The 13,264-nt window shown below is 34.7% G+C and overlaps 2 protein-coding genes across 2 annotated transcripts in view; one reads left to right on the plus strand and one right to left on the minus strand.

Moving 5' to 3' along the window:
* Nucleotides 1-13,264, plus strand: part of LOC145728179 (uncharacterized) — a 40,915-nt gene that overhangs the window by 24,675 nt on the left and 2,976 nt on the right. Inside the window, exons 4-6 of the mRNA XM_081978220.1 lie at nt 7,329-7,464; nt 7,910-8,043; nt 10,913-11,177. Coding sequence (XP_081834346.1) covers nt 7,329-7,464; nt 7,910-8,043; nt 10,913-11,177 — 535 coding nt within the window. The remainder of the gene's footprint in view (nt 1-7,328; nt 7,465-7,909; nt 8,044-10,912; nt 11,178-13,264) is intronic.
* Nucleotides 1,365-6,310, minus strand: LOC145727726 (uncharacterized). Its single transcript, XM_081977542.1, has 7 exons — nt 5,664-6,310; nt 4,248-5,271; nt 3,162-3,715; nt 2,557-2,670; nt 2,134-2,496; nt 1,794-2,011; nt 1,365-1,733 (listed from the first exon to the last, which is right to left on the minus strand). Exons 1-7 carry the CDS (start codon nt 6,256-6,258, stop codon nt 1,365-1,367), a joined length of 3,237 nt encoding a protein of 1,078 aa, XP_081833668.1. The 5' UTR covers nt 6,259-6,310.

Below are 13,264 nucleotides of genomic sequence, written 5' to 3' on the forward strand. Positions count from 1 at the left end.
AGTTTTGGGTCTTTGACCGTAATAACGTGTAATAAAGTGCTTGTTCCAAATTTGATCAATATTGCTCCAACGGTCTGACAGTTATGACAAAAAAAACGATTTTTTAAACAGAAATTATCGGACTGTATTTTCCTTAGGAAGCACTTTTCAGGAAAATGATATAATGAATGTCAACTTATTTTTTAATTGGCTATGGATTGGTGAATTATTGACATTTAAAACTGGACCACCCTGTATATCAAGAAGTAAGAGTTATGAGTACTTTATTAGTTTTCGAACTAACTTCGGTTTAAATTGGATTTTAGAACGTAGAACGTAGGTAACGAGCAACTCGTTCCTAACTAACCCAATGGCAGCAAATCGACTCGAAGTCATCATTTTGTTCCTCTATTGACGTTAATTGCTGCACTGAAATCACAAAAACCGAAATCTTTCAGGATTGGTAAATATAAGTCTTTCATTAAAACTTCACCTATGCAAACATTTTATCTCGAGTCAGCGTTTTCGAAAGTTCCGCAGAAGTTCTGCATACGTGGGGATTTCCGTCCACGTCCACTCTTGCGCAATTACTTAAAACACAATTTTATCTTTAATCCCCTCGTCCTCCAAGTCAATCCTTAAAAGTGATTTTGCTTGTCTTTACGTCCTGTAAAGACTTGTTTATAGGACACCGAGATTCTTTCATATAGTGTTGACCCAGTTTCGTCCAAAGTAAATTACAGGTTGCTCTATAAAGAGAAGCTTTTGGGTGGAATTTCCGACCTGTTTTAAGTTTTTTTTCTAGTATAATATGCTTGCAAAATAATTGAAATCATAGAAAAAATAAAACACATCATCTATAGTATTAGCTTTTAATTTTTTAATTATTTATGGATGGTCTGTAATAACAGCAGCAACGTGTTTCATGTGCTTTTATCATAAGTTTCAACAATAATATTTGATCTAATACAATACAAACAAGACAAGAATACTAGATTTAGAGGAACTTAAACGTTTTCCTCTTGCTTCTCAGTCTTCCCTAATAAAAATTCGAAAAGAAACACCAAACTAGAAATCAAATAACCCAGCATCAACGTCTGCAATGCTCCTGAAAATCTTGCTGGTGTAATCCTGGCATAACCGACCCCCAAAATTTCAGTAGAAAAAAATTTGTCCTGCTCTTTCCTGTTGGACCAAATAACGTCTCGCACCCATTTAGACATAATTCCTCCTTCTAAAATTCGCTTGGCAACTGCATCAAATCTGTTCTTAAACGGGGAATTTTTTTGTAGAGGAAATCCAATGTAGTTGTTGAACAAGCATTCCTTCAAAGCTTTATACCCTGTCAGTTTCCGTGAATTTGTAACTTGGTTCAGGCCCGTAACCTATGAATTTTCGAATGTTCTTACAGCCAAAGCAGGATTGTCACCAGGTTTAACGTTGTTTGTATAAAGCTGATCCAGTTGATGAAACAATGACGAGTTGATTACTGATAGGTCTTCTTTCAAATCAGTGAACTCTATGATAGGCAAATTGGCATCCACTACATCTTGCAACGTATTAATTTGCCTACTATAACGAATCACAGCCAAAGAACTGCTAAGCCTAGCACTGTAATACGTCACAAGCAGAAAACTATGCAATAAAACTGACAAGAAAAATATCCTGCAAGATTGCCAAGTCAAGTCAAATGAAGTAATACCACCAGCGCAGTAAATCTTCACCAAATTTATAACAACAATACTGTAATCTACCTTAAATCCAATCACCCAGAATAAGAATTTTGACATGAAAATTAATAAAATTAGACAAACAGTGAAACAACCCCAAACTCCATATTGGTAGGGATGATACAGAAAGTAGGTATCTGAAGCCATTTGGGGTTTTGGTACCAAAAAAGTTCTGCAAACTTGGTTTTGATTGATCGTGAACGATACGTTTCTTGCCCACAAATCCCTGATGAATTGGGCACAACCTGCCATGTCGGAATCAAACTGTTCTACCGAGTCGAATAGTGATTTCCATGGATTCTCTGAAACAAAAATAAAGTAGTAGTAGTTTGTCAGTTTTTTACAACTTTTGTGTTGGTTTTTTAGTATTAATCAAAACTGCAATTTTACACCACTAAAAATGTAGCTGACAGTTAACAATTACCTGTTAGATTATCCACATAAACAAACTGAACGGGAAACCCCTCAATCATTTCCCTAGCCAAATTCATTTCCAACCCGCCTGAAATATTGCCGGTCTTATCGAAATTAAAGAACGGATCGCAGTTGAAAACGGCGAATCGAAACGTGTAATTATTCCTTTTAAACAAATTATCCGGATTCCATTCCTTCCTAACAAACTTTTCCCTGTCAATAAGGTAACTTTTCTCACTGCTGTTCCATTGGAATAAAACTTCGCCGTTATCGAAATTAATGATTCGATAGTATCTTTTAAGGTCCGGATTAAAATGAACTTCAAATTCAATGACGTCCAGTGCATAAATTCCAAGTAGTTCCTCGAAATGAACTTTAATTGGACCAGGGTGTAAGAATATGATCGTCCTGTGGGGTAGCATAAATTGCTTACTTTGAGATATGTTTGAAAGAATATTTTTAAGGGGGTTTAGGTTAGTGGCCCCTACAATGTAACCCTCACAATGGTGAAGTCGTCGTTCTGATGCTGTTTTTGGGTCACTAATCTCTAAAATCACAATTGATCGCCCAATATGAGCAATCAGTAAGTCAATGTTGGTAGAATTGGGATCACAAATGAAACACACAAATTTTTGGATGGGGAAAAAGAGCTTGAATATTTCTTTCATCATTTCTCCTTCAAAATTAGTGATTTGGTGATAAGTATCGAAAACTACAGCTTGGCTTGTGATAAAGCACAGTAGAACGAGTAATAACATGGCTAGTACAATAACTCTATAATTCTAGGTTTCAGTTCTTTTATACTTTTAGGATTATAATAATTTGTTTATTCAGTCTAGATAAAAATCGAAAGGACATAAATAAAATTGAATAGAATAATCCATTATTTCAATTAAAAACTTTTGTATTACTAGGAATGATTTGCAGCTCTGATGTGACTCTGTCAGTCAAAAGCAATTACTTTATTACTCTATTTTTTTTGAATTGACTAACACTTATCAATCTTATCATAAATCTATATTCTTATAACCTTCTTACCTGCTTCACTATCCATATAAACAAATCGAACAGGAAATCCCTTAATCATTTCCCGAGCCAAATTCATTTCCAACCCTCCTGAAATATAGCCAGCTTCATCGAAATTAAAAAACGGATCGCAATTGAAAACGGCAAAACGAAAGGTGTAATTATTCCTGATAAATAAATTATCCGGATTCCATTGTTTCCTAACAAACTTTGCTCTATCAATCAGATAACTCTTTTCGGTGCTGTTCCATTGAAATAAAACTTTACCGCTATTAAACTCAGTGATTTTATAGTGTTTTTCCAGGTCTGGATTGAAGTAAACCTCAAATTCGACGACATCCAGAGCGTAAATTCCTAAAAGTTCTTCGAAATGGATTTTAATTTGACCTGGATGTAGGAAAACCATTCTTCTGTGTGGTAGCATGAATTGTTTACTTAGAGATATGTTGGAAAAAATGTTTTTAAGAAGTTGGAGGTTGGTAGCCCCTACGATGTAGCCTTCACAATGATGTAATCGTTTTTCAGTTGTGGTGCTTTGATCACTAATCTCCAAAATCACTACAGGTCTACCAACATGTCCAATCAACAGATCAATGTTAGTAGAATTGGGATCACAAATAAAACATACAAAATTTTGGTTGGGGAACAGAAGTTTGAATAATTCTACAACCATTTCTCTTTCATAGTGGGTGACTTGGTGGTTTGTGTTTAAAATGGTGGCTTGACATGCATAGTAACACAGTAAAATAAGTAAGAACATTTTTAGTTGCAACCACATCCTTACTTCTGTTCGTTAAAAGCTCAAACACGGTTTTATTCAAAACCTATTATTTTATGTTTAGTTAAGAAATACTACTTTCAAATGACACTTTACGTTTAAGTGCTCTGGTGGATAGTTTGGATATTTAAAGTCTTGTTTTCACACGTAATTGATAGTCAGGAATATATCGTGCTGAATGTTAATTTCATTGCATAGAAGTCGGTGTTACGGTTAATATGGTTTGAAACACTTGCATGGCATGAATAGGCATTACACATCCTTTCTTCAAACATCTCTTTTCTATTTATTCTGTAAATGGGTTTACTGAGACAATATACTTTATGTAAAATATTTCTAGAACAAACACAATAATCGACATAACATAACCTGTAACAAGTAACGCAAAACCCCCACTTAGCCGATCAGCCGAAATGATACTAAATTTCATATTGTTAACGTAAGGATTGAAAAAGGAATCTTGCACTTTCTTTTGGGAGTACAATCGGTCCATTAACCATTTAGTCAAAATGCCACTCTGCATAATTCTCCCTGCGATTTTGTCAAACTTTATTTTAAATGGGGAGTTCTGTTGCAATACTAAACCCATATACATATTGCCTACACAATCTTTCAAAGCTTTGTACTTCTGCAATTGGTTCAAGTCAAAACCGTACAAATCCGTAACATACGAGTTTTCCAAAGTTTTAACTGTTATAGCAGTGGTACCATCCAGAGGTGTGGTAGCTCTGTCACCTTCCCTGTACAGTTTAGCCAACTGCAAAAATAACGTAGAGTTGATGAACTCAAAATCAGATTTTACGTTTGTCCATTCCTGGAAAGTAATTCCATAAGTCACCATGTCTTGCAATGTATTAATTTGTTTGGTCAAGCTTGGTATGGCCAATCTGCTGCTCAATCCCGCATTGTAATACGTTGAGATAAGCTGACTAAAGATCAAAAAACAAACAAAACAAAACCTCAACGACATGTTAGTATTTGTCTTCCAAAATACGTGCACGTTACCAAAACTGTACAATCGTACAACCGACAAAAAAACCAGACCATACTGAGGGTTTCTTTTAAGTTGCTCCATCACTTGTTTATGACGAGCCAGAAAAATAAGATATCCAATAAGAACAAACAGGGAAAAGACGAACCAGACGAAAGTGTTGAAAGGTTCAACAAGGAAAGTGAAAGAGGTGATCGGTTCAGCTTTGGGGACCAAGAAAGTGTTGCAGATTTGGTTCTGGTTCAATGTAAAGTCGACCTGCTTCTTCCAGAGGTTTTTGATGAATTGAGAACAGCCGGCCATGTCTACTTGTCTGGTTTCTACTAATCCTAGTACATGACTCCAAGGATTTCCTAAAAGAAATAAAACTAAAATTTGTAAAATTTTATATAGGAATAATATTGACTATGAGATATGGTAAATTCAAAAAAGGTCTTATGAGTATAGTATGAATAAACGTTAACTTGCATGGTTAGGTTTTACTAGTTAAATTAATTCCAGCCTAAATAAATTTACATTCATATATTATTAATTAAAATATTTTCAAACACATTGTCGATTCCAAACTGTTTTTGTAATAATTGTTAACAGAACCACTAAATTTACTTTAGTTGTTTTTGTTTAATTGTTGCAATAATAATTCATATTTTTTTTCCAGTTTGATATTTATTCCATTATAATAATAATAGTTTTAAAAAATACAATTTTTTTAAATGTTTTGAAGTATTAAAGTAATCATACTTACTTATTTTTTCGTTGGTAAACACAAATTCCACCGGAAATCCTCGGGTCATAGCTTGAGCTAAATTAAATTCAGTACCACCAAGCAGTTTACCATCTTGAATGTAAATGAATGGTTCGCAATTAAAAACAGAAAATCTAAACTTGTAGTTTGTAGTTTTAAAAAATTTCTGCATATCCCAGGTTCTGTAACTGAAATTTTCCGGATCGATGTAGTAATCTGGTTGTGGGTGTTTCCACTGAAACAGCACTTTGTCGTCATACAATCTAACGACTCTACAGCCCATAAATTCCATGTGCTCGTTATAGTATATCTCGAACTCCATCACATCGATCGCGTATAAGCCTAACAGTTCTTTAAAACGTACCGGTGCTTTGCCATTATACAAAATGGCCATCCGCCTGTGACTCTTGATAAATTCCACGCTCGGATCTCGGTTTTGCAAAAGCATTTTAAATGCTTGCAAGTTTTTAATATTCAAAATGTACCCCTGGCATACGGTTTGGTTTACTAAGTCGGTGGTGACGACTTTACCATTGAATTCCACCCTTAAAATCGGAATTTTAATGTGTTTAAGAACGATGTCACTATTTCCCATATCTTTTTCGTAGATGTAACACAGTGCAGTGCAGTTTTTGAACGTTGCTTTGAACAGGCTTACGCTAACGACTGAGGATGATGCATTTATACTTAGGAAATTTTGTCGTTGGGTTGCCGCTAAGTAACGAAATGATAGAAGGAAAAGTAAAAGTTGCATGTTTGATGCTTGAAATGTAACAGAACCAGTGATAACTGGATATCATTTCTATAATCTGAAAGTAATTAGAAGGGTGACAACTTTTGTGTTTTGTGTGAAATAATGCTAGAGTTGGTTCAAGAAAATTAGAGACTACTAAATGACAATGTTGTTTTGATCTATTATTAAATGTAGCTAGAAATTTTCTATCTGTCTGTAATTTAGACATTTCTTAACAACTAAATTATTCAGATTAAATAAGCAAAAACTTGAATATGGTTTTTACACTGAAATAACAAATCAACATCCAAGAGACTACGGTCTTTTAGCCATTCTATTAAGAAATTAGGGTCATAAAATGAATATTAATTCAGTCCCGGAGCGGAGGCCGATATTTTCCCCGGGAACTCCCACTCTCCCGAAATAATAGCCACTCCTCGATAGATATATTTGCGAGATTAACTTTATTACACTTTCAAGTAAGATGGAACAATAACGATTAGAAACTTTGTTCTCTGAGGCAATGTTGCAAACTCGTATTACTGTAATATGGGCAAAACGACATTAAAGTTTATTATCTTCCAACCACACTCGAACGTTGCCTATCACTAAATATAATCTATAATTCACATTCAAAAAATTTTTAAGTATAACAATAACAAACTTTAAAACTTTTTCTTTTTGTAAAAGTCTTGTCCTTCATCGCTTTTTAACAAATTGTGCATGTTTCGGATATTGTTAAAATTATGTTTCGAAGCAAAAACCTGATTTATATTCGACTAAACGGATAAAAATCTGGTTATATATTCAAAACGTAGGCCTTCAAGTATAAAAAAATTTGGGATGATAAATCGAATTTTCTGGTACCTAAAGGGGGCCCAGATACTTGCCGATTTGTTTGACCTTAGCCTCACTCGATAAATTTGTTCCAGCTCACAAAATCGGGCCCGAACTCCGTCACCTTAAGGAACCTTCATCGTCAACAGACAGGAGATTACAAATGTGAAGTGTCCTCGGACGCGCCCCTTTTTCATACGGAAATCCTGATGGCCCATATGATCGTAGCAGGTGAGTAATTGATGATTACGCACGGATTGGTAAAAATTGCAAAACCCAGAAAAAACTCTCGAATATGAGTGTCTAAGCTTGAAAAGGGACATTTTACGGTTTCCGCCTCGCCGGTCTTTGCTCTCTTTTCTAACATGGCAAAAAGACATCTAAATCCTTAAATCAATAAATGCCGAAAACTCCCAAGTTATTTTCTCCATCCATTTATATTTCAGAGGCGAACAACTTAACTGTCAGCCGGGCAGAAACATAAATTCCCTAATCCATTACGAAATTACATTTCCATACAATTTTCCATTTCCGACGTTTTGCAGTAAAAACAGGTTATTACTTAGATACGCAACTGTGGGATTAGAGCGTTACACGCTTAAATGTTCTCTGGTTCTGTTTATGTCAGAATGTTGCTTTTTTTAAGTTTATGTAAAAGTTTTGTGTTTTATTGCAGAATTGCCAATGGGCGATCCAATAATGCGGGGATTAGATCCGAAAACTGAAGCCGGGAAAATGGTAAACGTGGAATGCATTCAGTCTGGATCCTATCCAGCAGCGAACTTTACATGGTTCATCAACGGCAATCAGGTGAGCAGTGAAATACGATTGTTATTCCTCATTAAGCGAGTCAATGTTGGAGAAGTAATTGGATAAAATATTAAATCCCGAAACCCGCTAATTTTCTATCGACATAGGAAAGATTCTATTTAGTCTCTGAGTTAGCCAAACCCCAAGACAGTTTCCATGTTCGTTTACGTAATCTGTCAGGATTCATTATTAAACATTTGAGTCTCGTTCGGTCGTGATTAGGGGCATAAGGATGAAAATTCAGAACTTCTCGAACATTCAAACACTACCAGCTGCGGGATAATTGTTCGTGTCGTTTTCCTAATTTAAAGCCCCGGTTTTAATAATGCCCGGATCAAGTCCGGATAAATAAATTACAACTAAACTGGAACTAATGTAACATTGATATGCACTGTCATCTTTGAATGATTATATTTACTCGCGCTTTCCGCCCTCGAGGCTTTCTTCCTGTTCGTCTGCGTAATCTGCCAAGATCCGTTATTAAACATTCAAGACTCGTTTATTTGTGATTTTGGTGAAGCCTGAATGGGATTTTGCGGATTGATGAAAACATTACGCTGAATTAAATACCTGGAAAAAATTATCATACTTTTTTTAGACCACAATATTTTTTCAATGCTTGCGCATTAAGCATGTTCTTCGACATCCTAAACTCCTACCAAACCTTCCATGACTAGTTTCAAAGATCTTTGTTTAGATGACAAAATCATTATTTTTCTTCACCACTATTGCCACTATTCTGATCTTTAAAAATTATTGTGGCACTACTTTTTCTTGTCACAAATTTCTTAAAAAAAGCGTTTCTTTTTGTGCTTTCAATGAAGTTTTGTTTTGATCAGACCAGAAAGAAGCATCCAATGAAAGTTCCTGTTAAGACTATATCTTAAGAACGTTGTTAAAATATTTAGCTATTGATACCTATTAGTCAAAAATACAGTAAAGTCACAAGATGAGTTACATTGTACTTAAACTGGTTAATCAACCTACTCTGAAACCGAGTTGCTGCTATTTACATACGATAACGCTGAAGTGTTTCTGCAGACCATTCGATACCAACCTTCGTCAAATTAACAAAGGTGCTCTAATTTTATTCAGGTCTATACGTCCTCGGGGCTCAGGAGCCGAGCAAATTTGATTAAGTCGATCGTCGGTCAGTCTCCTTTAAAGTTTATATGCCTATGAAGGTAGGTAGGGTCTGTCTGGAACATTCGGATAATTTAACTTTCACGGACTAAAGGAGTTTAGACGCTTTTCCAGGGAGAATTTCAGCTTGGATGTTCACGCCAAATTTCTTTTACATACAAAAAAAATTGTTACTCACCATTGTGTTTTCCATATGAAAGCTCTGGAAAATAACAATCCAGTTTATGAGTGATTTATGTAAGATAGGTCGTTTTGTGAAACACTCACCAATTTACGGTAGGAATCAACATTTGCACTTAGACAGCATGTATTGTGTAACATAAAACGTATGTACATACAATTAGCTAATTTGGAGTTAAATCAATACAAAACAAAGATTGAATGTTTCCCCAAATATGTTGCATACCTATATGAAGAGCTTGTTGTAACTAACTTTTACACTTTAAACATGCAGTCAACCCAAATTTTCGAAACTCTCTAAAATATGCATTTTCCGGATAGGACAAACGCAAATATTTACCGTGGACATTGGGTATCGGAAAATTTATAGAGAAACCTAAATAAATTCAACGGTCCCGAAAACTTTGGGTGCTTCTAGCGCGTATAATTGTTTTTGGCATAGGCGAGTGAGAGACCAAACAAGTTAAATGAGTTTATAAACAACAAATTTGGTCTAAACTTTGTACGAAATACGAGTAATAATTATTTTCGCTCTGGTGAATCGGACATAAACATTTTAATATTAACGAGATTTAGCTGCGTTATTGTCCACTAGCATGAAACCTAGTTAGTTAACCTCGTTATACTTGTTCTGGGGCTTATTATTTTCACTCTGAGCTAATCATTTTATTTTGTTGTCCTTTCTGTCGGTCTTCACTTGAAATTCTATTCACGTGTTAGCTTTCGAAATCCACTATACGAAATTTCAAAACTATGCGGGTGTTAAAAATCGTTACTCATTCTACATGAGTATAATCACGATAGAGAAAATGAGATCGTAATACGTTGTTTAGAAACTAATTTAACTTGCCCTGCTTCAACCTCACCTAAAAACAATATCAGTGTAGAATAAGCTTGAAAGTTTCTAGGAGTAAATATCAAGGGAAAATATTTAGATGTGGCTGGTTCGTGTCAATTTTAATTTGGAAGTTTTATGGAAAAACTGGTTTGTCTCTACCTTCATTAGGAAAGTTTCCATTTTCACTAGCTGGCATTTATTCGAAATTCCGCACTCCAACGACAATTTACAATAACCCTATTATCTCCACCAGTAGGGGAATTACACAATAATACTTGACTCGATAACATATTTCCCACACAAATCCCCAACAGATTTCCCCTTAACACATTTCAATGGGAACAATTTACTTTGTAGGTTTCAATTAAACTACGTACCCTAATAAAATACGTCAAAAGCTACTTTGCTTATTAATATAGGATTTAAACTGTATTATTGTAATTATTACTGTCCAGTTTATGGACGATAAAAATAAATTATACGCCAATATTACTACGATATATTATCATGCAGTACATCGGCAGCGGTATTTATGGCCGTGAAATTGCAATTCCCTATCTCGATCAATTTCCTGTCTGTGTTTAATTATTGCGTTAGGCAAAAATTTATCATTTTTGGTTAGAAATGCTGAATCTAGTTTTCGTTTTACAGTTGTTTAAATGATTGTCTTGTTTTACCAAATATAAAGACAAACATTTTCTGTTGCAGGTTTTTTCCAACTCCAGTAACATCACAATCCACCCGACACAAATAGATTTGGATAACGCTCTTGATCTACAAACATCCAAATCCAGAATTACTATCCTGACCAGTAAGCCTCAGTTTATCCAAGGCGGTATGACAGTTCGATGCGAATCGTCCATTTATAATTTATGGAAAGGAAGTGCCGAAGACGTCATCAGAGACGAAACTCCGAAGTTGGCTCAAGTTTTGGGGTCTACGCAGTCTCAAAGTCAACTGGATCCTTCATTTGGTAAGACGATAAAATACTCTGGGCACTTGCAATAAAATAAAATAAAATTTACTTGTGTACAACTTGGAAAGCAGTTTAAAATTTCATAAGTCTATTGGTAAAAGTTTGAATTAACTTTGTACAAAACTGTTTGAAACGTCTGTAACTAAGTTTACACTTGTAAACATTTATTTAACATGATTTGATGGTTGCATACTTCGCTTGAGTTTCAGTTTGGTATTAACGAAATATGTTGAAACTTACGCTTAACGTGGTTAGGATAACTAGGCGCAGTTACAAAATACCTCGTTAATTAAGGAAATTAATCTTTATTGGATTCACCGTAGCAAATCAAATCCCACTTTAAGCCACAGTCACTGCCATCGAACAAAACTTGCTCTTTGCTAAATTGGGAGCTATCGCAACAGCACACGCTCAGTAATTAACCAACTAGGTGCGGATAAGTCTTTAGATCATTAAAATACGTAATTTTTTATTTTCTGCTCAGGTTGTTAATGCAATGCAATCACTAATAAAGCAAATTTATCACTTTCAGCTATAATGACAATCTCAACTCAACCCAAACTAAAGTCATTAAAGCAACTTCGAAAATACCCATTCGGGAATAAGTGAAAAAGTTTATGGGCGAGATAATGAACGTCCATATGGCACGGTTAGCTGAAGATCTAATAATAAAATTTCGTTAGCCTGCATCCTGGCTGCAGGGATAAGCAGAATGAAATTGTTAATATAGTCACGATGGAAAATTTCTGGATTATGCCGGCAATTTATTTGAATGTGGAATTTTAGAGTGGAGCCTAATTTAGATACTTTAAAATGCTAAAATTGGAGTTTTTTTGTGTTTTAGAATTGAAATTTACACCGAATGCGCAAAGACAAATTTAGAAAGTACTTAAAAGTGAAAACAAATCACTTATTCCTATACATTGATTGTGATTGTGTAGTTCTCTTTAGTTCCTGCTGAAATATGTTAAAATGTATCCCACAGGCTGTAATAAACCTGACTTTGTGAAGTTTGATGCAAATTTCTAACACCTACTCAATATAAGGCAATCAGCCTTTGTCTAAACTACACCTGAACTTCGATAATATACCGGCGAGCTTCTTTGAACCTAATTTGACGGGTACATGTATGTAGTTAACTATAGCGAAATAGTTTGCTCTAATAATATATACCACAAATAATGCAACAATGGACTCCTATTCTGATCGTGCATAGTTTCAAGCATAGTTGCGATTTGCAGAGAAGCCAAGGATCATGTTAATTAGGAAAATTATTTCTCATTAACCCGGTGTCTTCGTATGGTATGTCTCTCCTTCGAGGCATTTTCGTATTAATAAAATTATACTATTTCTTTCCTATCTAACTTTGATGTTTCGTTGTAAACTTGGTTTCGAAATAGGGAGGAATTGCTCTGCTTCGGTTAATTAGGACAATTAACAAAGTAACGTAGCACTTATTAATTTTGGTTTATTGCATTGGAGGAACTTGCAATTACACAGAATTCGAACGTATATTGTTTACTTTATGCAAAGTTTTGTTGTAATTAAATAGTTCGTAACTTAAGATTACCTAAACATAATAGCTGCACTACACTAATTTATTATAAGTTAGATTCAAATAATACGAGCAGTTACAAAGTAAAAGTTTCTTGAATTCGACCGCCTTAAAAACACTTACAAATTTTTTCTTTTTTATTTGTCACTTGTAATTTCAGTTAGTTCCTTCTAAAAATTTACAATTTTGGACTACCTGCTACCCCATTAATTCCAGCTAATGATTCAGTGAAAATTAATGAAAACCACTTTGGTTTATATGTCTGAATTGGTCCCATGAATTCCAAAATGCACAATTCAATGTGGTTTAATGAAGCCCAAAGCGCATAGAAAATTGATATAATCGAACAAACCGTTTAAATAACCCTATAACCGTGTTACCTTCAAAACTAACTGACCGAACACGAAACGCTCGATGCAGACGCTATTCCACGTATGTTAATATTTCATAAACTGGTTCATTGCAAATGTGTAAACCTGTTTAGCGGCAAAATATATAGTCGTGTGTTAGTAGCAGTTTTAAAACGGCA

The sequence above is a fragment of the Ips typographus genome, linkage group LG4 (genome assembly GCF_016097725.1).
Source record: "Ips typographus isolate SLU linkage group LG4, UJ_Ityp_2.0, whole genome shotgun sequence".
In the NCBI taxonomy this organism is placed as follows: Eukaryota; Metazoa; Arthropoda; class Insecta; order Coleoptera; family Curculionidae; genus Ips; species Ips typographus.

Excerpts from the sequence above, each read along its gene's own strand:
- LOC145727726 (XM_081977542.1), bottom strand. The coding sequence starts at position 6,258 with ATGGGAAATAGTGACATCGTTCTTAAACACATTAAAATTCCGATTTTA. Across the intron at positions 3,716-4,247 it reads CTAGAAATATTTTACATAAA|ACCTGTAGTGATTTTGGAGA; the intron begins GTATATTGTCTC and ends ACATGTTGGTAG. Across the intron at positions 1,734-1,793 it reads GAGTTTGGGGTTGTTTCACT|GTAGATTACAGTATTGTTGT; the intron begins GTTTGTCTAATT and ends ATTGGATTTAAG.